The 16528-nt window shown below is 33.0% G+C and overlaps 3 protein-coding genes, 1 non-coding gene and 1 pseudogene across 4 annotated transcripts; 4 read left to right on the plus strand and 1 right to left on the minus strand.

The window, feature by feature from the left end:
- Positions 1-3858: 3858 nt before the first annotated feature.
- LOC18991781 lies at positions 3859-5180 on the minus strand. The gene is made up of 2 exons (XM_006415104.2): positions 5061-5180; positions 3859-4572 (listed from the first exon to the last, which is right to left on the minus strand). The coding sequence occupies exon 2, from the start codon at positions 4540-4542 to the stop codon at positions 4126-4128; it is 417 nt and encodes a 138-aa protein (XP_006415167.1). The 5' UTR covers positions 4543-4572; positions 5061-5180; the 3' UTR covers positions 3859-4125.
- A 77-nt stretch (positions 5181-5257) lies between these two features.
- TRNAM-CAU lies at positions 5258-5345 on the plus strand. Its single transcript is given in 2 exon segments — positions 5258-5295; positions 5310-5345. It is a non-coding gene; the product is annotated as a tRNA-Met (tRNA).
- Positions 5346-5472: 127 nt separating this feature from the next.
- Positions 5473-7039, plus strand: LOC18991782 (protein HAIKU1). Its single transcript, XM_006415105.2, has one exon. The coding sequence runs from the start codon at positions 6056-6058 to the stop codon at positions 6680-6682; it is 627 nt and encodes a 208-aa protein (XP_006415168.2). The 5' UTR covers positions 5473-6055; the 3' UTR covers positions 6683-7039.
- A 2159-nt stretch (positions 7040-9198) lies between these two features.
- Positions 9199-9854, plus strand: LOC18991783 (transmembrane protein 256 homolog). The gene is made up of 4 exons (XM_006415106.2): positions 9199-9277; positions 9343-9413; positions 9520-9600; positions 9795-9854. Exons 1-4 carry the CDS (start codon positions 9238-9240, stop codon positions 9852-9854), a joined length of 252 nt encoding a protein of 83 aa, XP_006415169.2. The 5' UTR covers positions 9199-9237.
- Positions 9855-12289: 2435 nt separating this feature from the next.
- Positions 12290-15304, plus strand: LOC18991784 (annotated as a pseudogene).
- The last annotated feature ends 1224 nt before the right edge of the window (positions 15305-16528 follow it).

Consider the following 16528-nt stretch of genomic DNA (forward strand, 5'->3'; position numbering starts at 1 on the left):
GAAAATAATAATAAAATGGAAGAAACTAGAAGATGAAGAAGACAAAGTAGAAAAAGGTAAATATGATAAAAAAACGAAGACAAATCAGATGAATAAGAAGTAAAAAAAGATGAAGACAATAAAGAAGAACAATTTGAAAACAAATAACGATAAAAAAGAACTCAAAAATTTAAGGAAAAAAATAAAAAAGGGAAAATATAAACCATGAGAGGAGTAAAAAGACAGATAAGACAAAGATCTTTAAAATATGATGAAGAATTTGGAGAGAGTAAAAATAATTGGAAGAAGAGGAATAAGAATCTGTTGAAGGAGAAAAATAAAATAAAATAGAAGACAAAGTAGAGGAAGAAGAAGATAAGGAAGAGAAAAAAATTGGATGAAAACCTTAAAAGATGAGGAATTGGAGAAAGTAGAAGAATATGAAGATGATGTAAAAGCCGAAAAACACTAGAATAATAGGAAGTCGGTGATAACAAAGAAGACGATGGCAATGAAAAAGGAAAAGAAAAAAAAGAAGAAGAAAGAGAATAATAATACATTGAAGAAGAAGAAGAAAAGGAATAAAAAAGAGAAGAAAATCAAAAGATGTATGAGAGGAGAAAGGAAAAGATGTGGAGAAGAAGAAGAAGACGTGAAAAAAGAAAACCAGTAGAATAAAAATTAAAAAAAGACATAGAAAATAAAGAAGAAAAAAAAACAAAAAAAAACAAAAAAAAGAAAGAAAGAAGAAAATGATAGAGAAAAATAAAATTAAAAGATAAAAAAAGAAAAAGATGAATAATTCATATTAATCTTATTTTAGTTTGTGTTTATTGATTTTATATACTTATTAGTATTGATTTTAAAGTTTTTAATATTAAACAATGATTACTTTCATAGATTAGCTTTATTTTAATTTTGTATGTATCAAATTTTTGATCTAATTATTTTTTGATTTATGACATAAAATTTTATTTTAGGTTTCGATGAAACTTTTTGGCCCGCGCAAGTCGCGGGCTAAACACCTAGTTTTAGATATGATTTATCTGATTCAAAAGAAAAGAGTTAATATCTATATCTCAATTTTATTTTATGAGTTTATATCTGTATCTCACTGCTCTAACAATAATGAGATGATTGCAATAAAATTCAATTATCCTAAGATTTTTAGAAAGAGATTTTCTTGAGATACGTCCAAGAACATCTCATTAAGATAAAAGAGTTTCTTAACTCAAAGCTAATCAATAAGATACACACAAAACATTTGTATACTACGATTCCAATAACGTCTAATACACGAGACAAAGAGCAAGACCACTTGAGTTTGCTTCATCATTTCCAATATGCAGTACCGTGCCTTACCTTTTGGGAGTAATGCATTAGCTTAAAGCCACCAAATTTTTTTTAAAAAATTAAGATTATTATTTTCTTAACTAGGTTCATGTATATATAGTTATTGAGGTAAATATTATTGGATTCTTTCTTTAACAGAAGCTCATATACTAATATTATTGTTATTAATATTTATTTTTATGAATATAAATGAATGAAGAGACCAATAAAAAAGAACAATTAAAAAAAACAACTAACTAAAATTTATAATAAATCGGTAGCAAAATTAAAAAAAGTCAACAAAGTTTAAACTAAAGAAAACAAAACCTAGAAATAAACAATTTACAAAGCCGTCTGATTTGTGGCTAAATTCATCAAATCGGCCAAAACGTTACATTGCATCTTCTTCATACTACCGTCATATTTAGACTCGAGTATGTTTGAATTTGAGTTTTAAAAAATTTGAATTGTGTTGCAAGTTTAATTGGTTAGACATAGCATAATTGTCTTTTTCCATAAATTTCAGAAGATGCCTCCATGCCAATAAGAAGACACACTCCTAGATTGGTAAACAGAGAACAGAAGAAAACAGACGAGGAGTTAATTAAATCTCAGCAAAGTTCTCTGCTCAGGTTGTGAAAAGAACTAATATTGTTAGTGATAAATATGATGGAATTGAACATCCTCAAAATGTTGATGGTGTCTCATGAAAATATGGTTGATTGCGGAGATAGGAATGAATTGGAAGATTGAATTTGTGAATGAGAAAGAAGATGAGAATGCACATTAGGATGAGAATGTAGAGGTAGCTGATGATGAGAATGAGAATAAGCAAAAAGATGATAACAATGCTGAATTTAAAGAGTATGTATCATAGAAATGTTGATTTTTATAATCCTGCAAATTAGAGGAAAATTATGCTTTAAAGTTTTTATAGTCTCAGTTATTACTTTTATGTACGTTTAAAATGATATTTTATATATTTTTTTTATTAGGGTTATTTTTTTTAGTTCGCCTAAAGCCATTGCGGATCTATGTCACGGCTCAGCATATGGAGGGCATCTAGGAGATTTCAAAACTGTTGCTAAGATATTCCAATCAGGGTTTTGGTGGTCATCCATATTCAAGGATGCACAAAGTATGGTTTCAAGCTGTGATTTTTGCCAAAGACATGGTAACATCTAAAAAAAAGAATGAAATGCCTCAGAACCCATCTTTGAAGTTGAGGTATTTGACTGTTGGGGGCCAATATATAATAAAAGTGCAAACATAGAGCGACATGTATTGGTGTTGTATCTCTCATGTGTAACGTATATATATATATATATATATATATATAACTAATGTGTTGGTTACTAAGCAGTTGATATATTTATATACAAATCTTAGTTAGTAAACTCATTACAAATTTCCGAATATGGCTTAATATGCTGACTTGACTATTCGTTGCGATGTCTTGATCCAATATCAATTATTTGTGCTTTTTAAATGATCAAATGTTTGTTTAGATAAGTTCTGTTCCAAGCACTGGTTTTAGAGATAGTATATACAAACAGAGCCCATCATGAGTTTTAGTGACCGCAAGATGACCGAAAGCTAATAATATTGGACTGTTTTACATATTAAGTTTTCAAGTCATGACCTATTGAAAGAAGCCTTTTATAATTTTTACCACTAGTTTAGAGAAATATTTTGAAATTTAAGGGCTGAAATATTTTATAAAATAGAGTCTAAGATTGCCACTTTGAAATTTATTTCAGAATAAAAAAATGATAGTATAGAACAATTTGTTTCATGCTAGAATGGAAATGGAAATTGGATTGGCACAAAGGTATGTAATTCTGATGTAATCATCAAAACGATCATTGGGGTTGAAAGCAAGGAAACGCAAAACTCTAATAGAAGAGACACAAGCTACCAAATTTTTGGTGCAGTGACTGCGACCGAACGATATTATGTTTGGGTTGAAGAACGAGTGGTTTTCTTTTGCTTTTTAAAATATCATGAGATTACTTGTTGTTCATAATAGACAATAATGTATGCACTTAGCGATGTTAAATCATCCTCGTCACCTGTTAAATCAGCATCATAAGCTAAAATTAGCCGTTTTTACAATGTATGCGAACCTAAAGTAATAATGATCAACTATACAAAGTAAGAACATAATGGAAAAGACTATAAAATATTGTTGAAAAGCATTAATTAAATTATGTGTGATATAAAGTTTTGTACCAAAACTCAAATAATCTTGCATCAGTATCTCAATTTTAATTCTTTTTTTCTTCACTTTTGATCTCAGTGCTCTCATAGTATTGAGATGATTTCAATAAAATTTCTAACAGCTTCATCCAAAATTAAGAAAATTGAATTGATATAACAATATTGAGATGATCGCAATAAAATTCAATCATCGAAGACTTATACAAAAATTTTACAAAGCAATTAAATTATAGGAGAAACTGAATGACAACATTAGCCATAAAAAGATGCGTGAGATTATCCAACAACTCATTTAAGATAAAGAACTTTGTTGATACACACATAAAACATTAGTAATTTGGTATCCTATGTTTCCCATAAAGTATGGATTTTCAAATACACAGACAAGCAAATAGCAAGACCACTCTTTTATCATTTCCAATATCTACAACAAGAAGAAACAAAATATTGAAAAGATGGTAATCTCAAAAGATGTTTCATTTGTGCTTTATCTTCTTCAATCAAATCCAGTCTTAAATGAAACTGCTTACATTTAACCCTTGCAAGATCCTCTAAGCAAAACCGACTAGTCCTCATGAAATCTGCAGGCTTTTATCAAGTTTTCTTCTTTCTAGCTTCAGCTTTCCAATCTCTTCGACGCGGCCAAAGCTTCCGCTTAACCAATACACAAGAACCATCTCCAGCCTTTTCCATTATCAAATGAGCTCTCCTAGCTTCTTTTTTCCAATCTCTATCGCAATAAACACGCCGCACAAAGTTCTCAACATAACCATTATTACACTCTAGTTCCTCCTCCTCTTCTTCTTCTTCTTCTTCTTCTTCTTGTCCCATGATCTCAAATGAAAGATTTTCATCGATACCTGCTTCTTCACGCATCCGCTTCCTCGCTCTATACCTACGTTGCCTTTCCCTGTTCTTCATTCGACGGATCATGACTTCATCTTTGTCTCCTAAATCTTCTTTCTCATCAATGCTCAAAGCATCTTGCATCCCTCCACTATTATTGTTCATCTCTCCTTAAATTCCCAATTACTCAAAACACTGATACCAAAAGCCAATAATGGATTTCGATAAGGAATCTTATAGACATTAAGCTATAAAAAAGGAATGGACATAAGGAAGAATCTAACTTAACTCTATAGAACCCTAGATGAGATTGATTCAAAAGCTTAAGGCACAAAACACACACATATGTAAGGTTTTAACTAGAGGATAACCGAAATGGAGATTCGTAAATAGCAATTAGGGCTGCCAAATAAAATAAAAAACTCTTCCAAAGAATCAACATATGCAAATCGATTGAATAGAAATAGAAAGATTGGTTTTTTTCTAAAAACCCATTTTTTACAGTTGACAAAACAGAGAAGTTCGATACTCAAGGATCCTCCAATTCAGTTTTTGGAAACGATTCATTCGAAGATTGGTGTGGATTTTCAGAGTCTAAACCCAAAAATACTAATTTCGGCGATTGATCTGCGAGATGAGAAATGGCACTAAAAAAAGGAAATTAAAATCTATAAAGGTCATACCTTTGAAATGTTATGATGTACTTCGGTGAACAGAGAAACTAAAGTAGCGATTCCGTTCTCTGCTTGGTCGAGAGCTTCAAGAGAAAGAGAGGTTTGGTCTGTGAATCGGTTAAAGTCTCTTTCTTGCACAAAATTTGATGGAACCTTGTCGGGAAGATTTAGATAACTAAATAATTGTGTTCTCAACTAACAAAATTGGGGTGGTGGCGCAGTTGGCTAGCGCGTAGGTCTCATAGCTAAAGTTGAGTGATCCTGAGGTCGAGAGTTCGAGCCTCTCTCACCCCAATATAAACATTTTTATTTGCATTTTAAATAAAAACTTCAGTGACCAAAATTAGGTCTTTCGAGCCTCTCCCACCCCAATATAAACATTTTTATTTGCATTTTAAATAAAAACTTCAGTGACCAAAATTAGGTCTTTCGAGCCTCTCTCACCCCAATATATACATTTTTCTTTGCGTTTTTAATAAAACTTCTGTGACCAAAATTAGGTCTTTCTTCAATTCTTCTTTCTCTCTGAATCGTGTTTTGCTGGAAATCGGAGAGCTCTGACCCCAATTTCACGGTTTTGGGATATTCTTGATTTTCCTCAGGTGCAAAGGCTTGATTTTTCTTGCTCTTCTTCTTCATATTAGTAATCTATTATGTGTTGGTGTTCGATCGAATTCGATCAAGGCAAGGCGTCGTGTGTATTTTTTTTTTTGTTTAATAGAGAATAAATTAGCTCTGGAATCGAGGATCTTTATTTTTTAGATTATTAAATTAGGAACACTTTCTCTTTTGATTTTAGATGCATAATTGGATCAAGGGCACTAATTTACGAGTCATAGTTGTGAAAGAGTGGATTTTTAGCTGAATTCAGGATATTCTCCAATACTAAAGGTGTTGCTTTACTCTGTTTCTCGTTGAAGCTTGAGCTTTAAGATCAGTTCTCTCGATTGGTATCAATCTTTGTGGTTTTAAATTAGAAATTTGGGTTTTAGTCTTCATATGAGATGGATAGGTCTCAGCATCAGTTAGGTGTGAATAAGATTGGGAAGAACATAAAGAAGAGTCCTTTACACCAACAGAATAACCGATTGCAGAAAATTAGACCAGCGGCTAATGTTCCTCCTCCTGTCATGGCTCAACCAACTCATAACTTAGCTAGACCACCAATGCATCCTTTGCCACACGGTTCACAATCAATGGTGGGTCATGGAGATCAGTTTTGGTCAGCTGAGTGTCCTGTCTCTTTGTATAGTCATCATTCGCCACGGTTCAATGGTTCTTCACGAGATACGCCTATTTTGCCATCTCCAAGGTTCAATGGTCCTCCACAAAGACCACAACAGTTGCATAGTAATAGTCTTCCTTCTCCTAGATTCAACGGTCGTGGGATATTACCCTCTCCTACGTCCCAATATCTTCTACAATCTCCAACGGCTAACCGGAATTTGCTCTCCACTAGATCACCTTATCCGCTGCTATCACCAAGAAGCTTCACCGTCTCATCAATGGATCAACCTGGAATTCTCGGGCCAGGAACATTTCCTCAGCCTCCTGCGTCTCCTGATCTTGTGTCCCCATCATCACCATCTGGGATTCTCCCAATCTCTAGTCCAAATTGGAGAGGTTACTAAAAAGCTCCATCTCCTTCACTCTTCTCTTTAGGTTGGATTATATATTGTGTACTATGAAAGGTGCGAGCTTTTAGAGCTTATAAGGAACAAGAGAAACAGAGGTTTAAAAACAATGAAGTCCCTAGCTTTCGTAGAACGTCAAAGATCTTAAAGTTTTAACATTTTTGAAGCTTTGGCAAGAAAAGCAAAAAATGACTCAAAGGTGAATAATTAACTTTGTTTGACTCGGCCAAACAGAACACAATGGACTAAGAAGAGCTTTTAGTTTGGATTATGATTATTTTTGTGTTCTGTTTGGCTATAAGCCTGTCACTCGTTAGCGGTAAGCCTATAAGAAAAGGAGTTATTTGTTTCCGTACGTTTTATTTTATTTTAAGTAATCTCAATTAAATCTGTTCCTAAATCATTTTTTATTGTGGATGTTTATAGAAAGAAATTGAGTTGGACAAGCTAATCAGATAATCAAATCTCATCATAATCAATTTCATGTTTCAATATTTCTCTAGCTTCCAAAGGCTCCTAAAATTTCTTAATATATTTCTTTCACTATTATTATTGAATGTTTTCCATAAAAAGATTTCGGAAATCTTGTTTATTAGGGTATTTTTATGTTTTTTTTTTTTATAATGTTTTTTACTAACCCTTGTCGCCTGCGAAGATTTTTCTAAAAGGTTGTTCTTAGCCATCGATCTTTGACATATACATACGCTGATTTCCATTTTCGGGTTTTGTTCCCCTGAGATTTGAGATTCTTCTCGTTATTGTTATAGAATTTTGCTTTGGGCTTCTTGTCCGAGAAGAAGATCGATTCAGAATTGAACTGATGAAAATGTTTCAAGTTGAAATTGTCTAGGTATAGAGAATTTGTTAGTTTGGCGAATAGTTTCTCACGTTTTTGGCAAATCTTGTTTCGGGCATTGCTCAAAATTTTGTCTTGGTTTTATTTTGTTTAGTCACTCGTTGTATAGTTGAATGTTTCATCGTTTAGTGTTTTTTAAAACGTTTAATTCATTTGTAAAATTTGTATACCTTGTAACATGGGTTTTTGCCTTGGAGGAATGAGTTGGGAATTGTGTAGTCTAAGGCTTATAGTCTTGTTCCTATTTTGTTTGACCATTACCACTACCTATTCAATATATTAAAACATAAACACAGGCTGATTTACATAAGACCATAGACATTTTAGGGTTTATTGATTTGGGACTTTAGGGGATTTGTTTTTTGGGGTTTTTGCTAAAAATAACCTAAAACTTGATTTTGAATACAAAAGTAAATCCCTGAAAAAACATTTGGCAGAAATAACCTAAAGGAGTAGTGAAAAGACCATTTAATCATGTATGAATAAACAAAAAACGGATGTCCTAATTACCGTTTACACCCTGACGAAGTCTACTAAAGAGAGAAAGAAGTCTAATAGTAGTCTTCTTTTATCGAAATGAAGTCTACTAAGTAATTAAATCTGGAAATTTAATTTTAAAATTTAGAAAATATTATTTTGGTATCAAATTTACATTCATAAATTCCGTAATCGTAACCCAAATGTACAAAAATTATTTTTTCATATTGCTAAATGGAAATTTATGTTTTTAAATTAAGTAGAAGAAAATTTATTATTTAGGTTTTAAAAGTTGTAGCCTTCTATATTGAAGTCTGCTAAACCGAATAAATTAACCTAATCGCAATTTAAACCAAAATTAAACCAAAAATAATATCTTAACCAAAATTTTTTTGTCTCATATATATAGTTGTAACCCTAATTTTTTAGTGAAAAAGAAAACTCTCCCCTCTTTCCTAAACGGCGCATCGCTCGACGCTCGTTCGCTTCTCTCGCCGCTCGTGCTCCCCTCTCTCGCCTCTTTTCTCACCATCCAGCTAGACTTATCTGACTCTTCTCGCACCGTTGGATGTCGCTCTTTCTGTCGAACAGCCTCCAACTTCGCCAGATCCGTTGGTGAAAAGATCTCTAAGCGTGATTCCACAACTTTCAGGTATCAACTCAGTTTTGATTTGTTTTGATTTCTTCTCTTCTAGCTTTTTTTTATTGTTCACTCTTTTTTTATTGGATTTGATGTGAATCACTTTGAATCTCTTGATGATTTGTTATATTCGATAGTTTTTGTTTGAGGTTGAATCTTCATTTCATCTACTGTTCTTAGCAGATGAAGTCTTCGTTAGGGAAAACGACATGCAATTATCTTCCTTCTTTGTATTTTCTTCTTGCAGATCTTTATTTATGAAATGGATTTATGGTTTTTGGGTGTTTCAGATGGAATCTCATTTTGTTTGGTGCGGTTTCTAAGGATGCAGAAGCGGTGATTGTGGACCAGGAGTTGTGTATTTAGTTGGGACAGGACCTGGAGATCCTGAGCTTTTGACTCTTAAAATGTAAGTAGCCATCGAAAAGAGACAAAATCTGCAGAGTATTTCAGTTTATTTTCTGCGACTTTGTAAATGTAAAGCTTCTTCTTTTAGTTGTGTAGGATTGTAATGTCATTCAAACTCGTATTTGCTTAGGTTTTGGGCTTAGGTTAAGAGAGGTCAGAGGAAGACGATCGATGGATCCTAGGATATGGCACAAAGTCGCTGCCGTTTCGGGTAAGAAGAAATGTCTCTGATTTGATTGTTGTAAGGAAGGTAGAGACTGATTATGTCTACTGTAGGTATGGCTGCTCTTGGTTTAGGAACTTATGGGGCTCATGTCTTTAAGCCAGAGAACCCTTCTTACAAACAGGTCAAAGATTCTGAATTTGGTTGCTTTTTTACATTCAGCTATCTTAGTTTTTCATTTTTTGTTGGATTTAGTTTTGATTTGTCTTAAAAAAGTTATGATCTTTCAGGTGTGGCAAACGGCTTCTCTTTACCATTTGGTACACACTGCTGCTCTTGTCTCTGCTCCTAGCACCAAATATCCAAACATTGTAAGAAGAACCATGTTCTTGCGTTTTTGCCGCATCAGATGGAATTGTTTTGGAGAATTTGGTTGCTAGATTCTTGAATGATGTCCAAGTTCCAGAGGTGAGGATTTCACTTAGCTATATGTTGCTTGAAAAGTGTGAAATATGCTGGGCCATGAAATATCATGAAGCCGACACTCTCTGTTTGGATTTTTTAGGCTCGTGCTTTCTGTGGGTTTCAAAATGCCATGGATAACATTCAAGTCACCCCCACGTAATGTTTGTTGGGAACTCTTATGAACTGGTTCATAAAGGCTTCTTCAAATAGTTAAATCGTCAAAGTAGTGATTTTGTAATCGGGAATAAACTTTGATATTGGAAGTTTATGTTTTGTCTTTAGGCACCTACTTTATTTGATTCTACGTCTGGTTAGGTTTTGTAACCATGAATTTCAAATCTTCAGTTCTATTTGTTTTGTAAGAATGAATTTCAACAATTTATAGATCCATCGTTGATCTGTAAACCATGTTCATCATGTAATGCAAATTGATGTTATTATATGGAGATCTTCTTAGTTTTTTTTTTAAGGGATATGATAATAAGCCGTAAAAATGATCGAAACTCTTGAATGCACATAACAAAATACTTGCGAATATTGTCTCTTACCAAGTGTGTCCACGACAATGTTTTAAAATTAGCTTATGTCACTTTAATTGCTTGTGTACTATAACAAAATGCCATGAATTCTCCTTAAACTTCCACTCACCGTACACAACTGGAATTTGAGCCATTCTCTTAAAAAAAAACCATATAAACCGTATTAGCAAACACCGCATAGAGACTTTTTGTATAAAAGTAGACTTCACGACGAAGTCTACTTTGATAAGCTTAGTACCTTAAAAATCGAAACTTCTGATTCAACAATAAATATTCAATGAAACGGAATAAAAATCACTAGGTAGTTCAATCACTAACTAAGAAACAATTATAAACAAAAACAATTGAAAAATAATTTATAAATTTGCTTAAAACGCGTTTTTACAAAAACGTCAAAACGTAGACTTCTATTGCAGACTTAGAATGTAGACTTCACGACGAAGTCTACTTTGATAAGCTAAGTACCTTAAAAATCGAAACTTCTGATTCAGCAATAAATATCCAATGAAATGAGATAAAATTCACTGGATAGTTCAATCACTTACTAAGAAGCAATTCTGAACCAAAAAATTTGAAAAATAGTTTATACATTTCCTTAAAACGCGTTTTTAAAAAACCATAGTAAAATAGACTTCTACATTAGACTTCAAATGTAGACTGGAGGAGAAGTCTACTTTTTCATTGAGAAGTCTACAAATGAAGTCTACTAAAAAAAAGGTTATTTTTGCAATTGACCAATCTGTTGACTTTTGCTTCAGTAGACTTCAGGAGTAGACTTCAGGCAAAAAAGGTTACTTTAACAATTGACCAATGCATTGACTAACATAGTAGACTTCTATTGTAGACTTCATGTAAGAGTAGACTTCTCTGACAGTCTACTTTTGAAGTCTACTTTTTAAATAGAAGTCCACGGAACAAAATAGGTTATTTTTGCAATTGAATTTTTTAGTAGACTTCACAATGAAGTCTACTCAAAAAAATATTCCTTCTAAGTTTGACCGAACACAATAAGTAGACTTCCCAGAGAAGTCTAAACTTCTTTGTGAAGTCTACTGAAGCTTTTTGGAATTTTTTAAATTTTTTAATTTTTGAAAAACAGAAGTCAAATACAAAAATGACCTTTACGTTTTTGGTCAAACTACAAAAGTAACCTGAAAGTAGACTTCGTATGCAGACGAAACAAGTAGACTTCATAATGAAGTCTAAATCCAAAAGTCAAAATACGGTCAACTACAAAAATAACCTCTTTTTTTCGTAGACTTCTTAAGCCTTCAAATGAATTCTACTATTTTTTTTTTGTTTTCAAAGGATATCGAGTACACTTCTCTGAGGTTTAATGAAGTCTACTTTTTAAAAGTCAATTGCAAAAATAACCTTATGTTGACTCATAGACTTCAGTATAGTTCACGAGAAGTCTACTTTCGCGATATAAAAACTGAAATGTGGAGAAATTGAAGTGCGAGGATTACCTTTAACAAAATTGAGCTCCCCTAAGTTTCTCTTATCCACCCAGAACTTAGGATTTCACCGAAATTAAACAACCCAGGTGTCGAGTAAACCAGAATTCACCGAAAAAGCATGGCGCGAAGCATTGTAACTTTGCCCAGATGTTTTGGAGAAGAAATTATGATAGAATGAGCAAGGTTATGAGTGAATGAGCTTAGATATTTGTTTTATTACAGCTTTAAAACTGGTTGATAAGCATTTATTCCATTTTCATGGTTGTTCATGGTGGTTGAAGGTATTGAAGACGATGGCATTCACGTAATTAAAAAGTGTTTAGAAGGTCCAAGAAGACTTTAGCCAATTAAAGAAAAATCAAATTATTAGATATATAATGGCATTTTCGTTAATAGTTTAAGTGGGAAGGATAAAATTGTGAGAAAATAGCAAAAGTTGGAAAGAGAAAAAAAAGATGTTAGTTTTGTGTTTGACTTTGAAATATGGGTTAGATCTGAAACTCTCCCTTGTTTTTTTGATGTTTTTAATTATAATAATTCAAGTGGTTAATCCTTCATTTTTGTAGTTTGAAGTGGAGAAAAATAACTCCAGGGAAATGGCTGAGATTACAAATGAAGAGTCTGGTATGCATCTGCACTTAGTATTTTCATTTCCACTTACTTCGTTAATACGTTGCACAAAAAAAGGTTCTAGTCTCAAAAATACTCATATGTTATGTTTTGTTTTCTTTGTATACCTGTGTTTCTATTTGTTTCTTTTTGTTTTATTGCTAGGATCAAAACTCTCTGAATTGTATGGTACATATACATGTAAGATTGAGAATTTTTCACAAATACGTAACCGTGAGCTTCGTAGCAATGTTTTTGAAGTTGGTGGCTACGAATGGTAAATGACATTTTCTTCTACTTTGGATATTTATAATAAACTTCAGAACTCGTTGATTTTTCTATTTCTTTGCTAATAATAAAGCTTCAAACTCATTGATATGACAGGTCTATTTTAGTATATCCAGAAGGGTGTGATGTTTTCAACCATCTCTCTTTGTTTCTCTGTGTTGCAAACCGTGATAAACTTCCTACAGGTGAGTATTATTGTTTCTCGATCTGATTTTTTTTTTATATCAATTTAATCATTTAGGTTAACACCTTTTGAGACAGGTTGGAGTCATTTTGCTCTCTTTACTATGTCTGTGATGAATAAAGATCCAAAAAAATCGAAGCTGTCAGGTTATCTATTATTTTTTGCATCTTTTACTTTTCATGAATCTCCATTACGTTTTAGACAAACTAAACACAAGTTCTTGCAGATACGTTACATGAGTTTTGCAAGAAAGAGCATGACTGGGGATGGAAAAAGTTTATGGAGTTATTCAGGTTACATGACGGTTTCATACATGATTCTGACTCTCTTATAATTAAGGTTCAAGTTCAGGTCATTAGGTAAATCTGCCAAGATTTTGAGTATATCTAGAGTGATATAAAAAACCATTCTATCTTCGATTTTTTTTTCTTCCATGGCACCATTAACATAACACCAAGTAATCTTATAATCGATTCTTGCAGAGAGCGTTTGGATCGACCTTTTCCCTGCCTTGATGGTCAGTATAGGAGGGAACTTGTTAAGGTTTATAAACGTAATGTAGAGTAATCTTTCATGAGGTTTATGAAAGAGAAAAGAAGCAAGCTGATAGACGACAAGACGAGGTGGACAAGGTACACAATTTCTATGTTTGTTAATTAAAGTTTCTTGATAAATTTTGTTCTCTGGCAATTTTGCATCATATATAACAAGGAATGGATCTTGTTTTCTTTCTGGTTCAGCTTATGTGCCTTTTGGTTAGGGATGGACCAAAGCTCAAGGAGAAAGATGTCTCGAGAGAAAAAGGATGTGATTCTAAAACTAGTTGTGAAACAGTTCTTCATCAAGAACGAAGTTACATCCCCTTTGGTGATGGATTTCTTGTTTCATGTGTTAACCTCTCTTGATAGGAAGACCGACAAGGAGAGAGTTATACATTCAATTTCGAAACAAGTTGGGAAACTCTTTATGGATGATTTGGATTCTTCGCATAATGGATCAAAGACTCTTGAAGATGAACCTAAGAAAGAGAGAGAAGAATTGCCAGCTCCAATTGTTAGTGTGGAGAGAGATCTGTTTGTTTTAGTTGATGATGCAATGCTACTCCTTGAGAAAGCTGTTCTTGAGCCATTGCATTATGAAAGGGGTCCTCAAAACCGGATGGAGGTAAGTCTCATAGCGTTTATATAAATGGCTCCATATCGTTTAGAAATTCTTTGTATCGATGATCTTCTTTCCAGGTTGGTAATGAGGGAGAGCGTGATGAGAAGGTATTAACTGAGTTTGCTAGACAGACTCTGGAGGTATTTGTTCTTAATCATATCTTCTGCAACAAAATCGAAGTTGCTTATAAAGAAGATATTGCATTGAAACTGCAAGAAGAGCTTATTCGTGAAGAAGAAGGTCTGAAGAAGAGAAGAACAAAGTCAACCAAAAAACAATGAAGAATGAAGAAGCTATTGCATTGTTGTCAACTAAATTTATTTCAGTGTTTGATTATGAGGTCCTTGATAAAACTGTTATATCGTTCTGGATTTTAGACTTTTTTTTTTTCTCTATGAGCAATACTTAGTATTGGGATAAGTTACGATTTAAATATGCTTGGTTGTGGTTTATTTCATTTTTATAAGCTGCCTATATCTTTGTTGACAAAAATTTAAAACAAAAGATCATTAGACATCTGATAAGACTTTTTCTTGCTAGAACTGTCACAACTAGATTTGTTACTTGTGGTCGAAAAGATGGAAAATGTGATACAAAACCAGTTTTGGAGTCATATATACAAACAAGAATAGTCACAAATTAAACCAGAAAGTTAATTGAAATATGCCGATAGAACATAACTAGAAAAAATTTAAAAATCATACATAAGCTTGGAAAAACAAAAGAGGCATTGCATCTAAGTTTTCTAACGATCATTGAGACCAACTCATGCAAAACCGAAGCATAACCACTAGGCAGGCTATATGGAATCATAGAATATTTTATTGTGAACTATGGTATACTACAGGTACATATATTTACATATACATTGACATTGGTGGTCCTGCTATGTTAAGAGCTGCTGCTAAGGTTTGCTAGACTTGTGTAGTTATGAAGCATCTCGCAGTCGAGGTTTACCGTTTTGCAGTAAAAGCAGACGCAGTTAGTGCTTTTGGTGATATCGTAGCCTTAAATGTACGAGGTAACTTGTTTTAGATCGGTAACAAACCAAACTTGGCTTTGACCCATAACATAATTCAATCCGAGAGTTTAGGAGTCCAAAAAAGGAGGTTTACGAAGATAAAAAAATCCCAGTAATGTGGGATCAAACATTATTATACTTTCAAGTAAAGTTAAAAGTGCAATAAAATTAGAGCATGGACGTTCTAATTGTTGTAGATTCAGATTATCCTTCAGTTTTGGAGTATCTCAAAGGGCGTTTCAATGGTTATGGAAACAAACTGAAGGAGGTGAGTAGCAATTTTTCTGCTTTATTGATTGTGTGTTTTCTTAGGTTCTGTTCGTTTCTGTATCTGGATGCTGCATCTAGTTGCAAATGTCCAAATGTTATTCGTTTTTTCAAAAACAATTTGTGTTCAGATGCACCATCTGGATGCAAATTGATTAGCATCTCTCGAAAATCTGGATATTATAAATGCTGAAAAATAAAGAGTTCAGATACAGCGTTTGCATCTGGTTTATGTAAAAACGAAAAATCTTGATTTCCCACCAAAACGTTAATTTTTGGTTTTTTGCCAAAAACAAATACTCTCCGTTTCCCGCCAAAGACGAAAAATCTCGGTTTCTCGTCAAAAAACGCAAAATCTCTATTTCTCGCCAAAAACGAAAACTCTCGGTTTCTTGCCAAAAACGCAAAACCTCGATTTTTCGCCAAAAACAAAAAATCTCGATCTTCCGCCAAAAACAAAAAATGTCTGTTTTTCGCCAAAAACGCAAAATCTCGATTTCTTGCCAGAAACGAAAAATCTCGATTTTCCGCCAAAACGAAAAACTCTCACTTTCCCGCGAAAACGCAAATCTCGATTTCCCGCCAAAAACGCAAAATCTCGATTTCTCGCCAAAAACGAAAAATCTCGATTTTCCGCCAAAACGAAAAACTCTCGTTTTCCCGCGAAAACGCAAATCTTGATTTCCCGCCAAAAAAACAAAATCTCGATTTCTCATAAAAAATGAAAATTCTAGGTTTCTCGCCAAAAATACAAAATCTCGATTTCCCGCCAAAAATGAAAACTCTCGGTTTCTCACCAAAAACGCAAAATCTTGATTTTCCGCCAAAAACAAAAAACTCTCGCTTTTCCATCGAAAACGCAAAATCTCGATTTCTTGCCAAAAACGCAAAATCTCGAGTTCTCGCTAAAAAAAGAAATCATCTCGGTTTCTTGCCGAAACGCAAAATTTTGATTTCTCGCCAAAAACGTAAAATCTCGATTTTCCATTAAAAACGAAAACTCTTGGTTTCTCGCCGAAAACGTAAAATCTCGATTTCTTGCCAAAAACACAATATCTTTATTTTCCGTCAAAAACTCAAAATTCGAGTAAAAAAATTCTCGTCAAGTAAAAAAAATCATGTTTTCCCACAAAAAATGCAAAAAACAAAAAATTCATGTATTTTTAAAACTTCATTTGGTAAAAATATTATTTATTAAAAAATAATAATTCTTTTTAGTCATTTTATATATTTTGCATTCCAACTATTTTTCTAAATTCACAAACGAACAATTTAGTATCTAGACGTAACATCTTGATGCAAAAC

This window comes from Eutrema salsugineum, unplaced genomic scaffold (genome assembly GCF_000478725.1).
Source record: "Eutrema salsugineum unplaced genomic scaffold, Eutsalg1_0 scaffold_5, whole genome shotgun sequence".
In the NCBI taxonomy this organism is placed as follows: Eukaryota; Viridiplantae; Streptophyta; class Magnoliopsida; order Brassicales; family Brassicaceae; genus Eutrema; species Eutrema salsugineum.

What these genes read in the sequence shown, in the direction of transcription:
- LOC18991782 (XM_006415105.2), top strand. Translation starts at nt 6,056, where the DNA reads ATGGATAGGTCTCAGCATCAGTTAGGTGTGAATAAGATTGGGAAGAAC.
- LOC18991783 (XM_006415106.2), top strand. Translation starts at nt 9,238, where the DNA reads ATGGATCCTAGGATATGGCACAAAGTCGCTGCCGTTTCGG. An exon ending in AGAACCCTTCTTACAAACAG is followed by an intron (nt 9,414 to 9,519) that starts GTCAAAGATTCT and finishes ATGATCTTTCAG; the next exon opens with GTGTGGCAAACGGCTTCTCT. An exon ending in GCACCAAATATCCAAACATT is followed by an intron (nt 9,601 to 9,794) that starts GTAAGAAGAACC and finishes TGGATTTTTTAG; the next exon opens with GCTCGTGCTTTCTGTGGGTT.
- LOC18991781 (XM_006415104.2), bottom strand. Translation starts at nt 4,542, where the DNA reads ATGAACAATAATAGTGGAGGGATGCAAGATGCTTTGAGCATTGATGAG.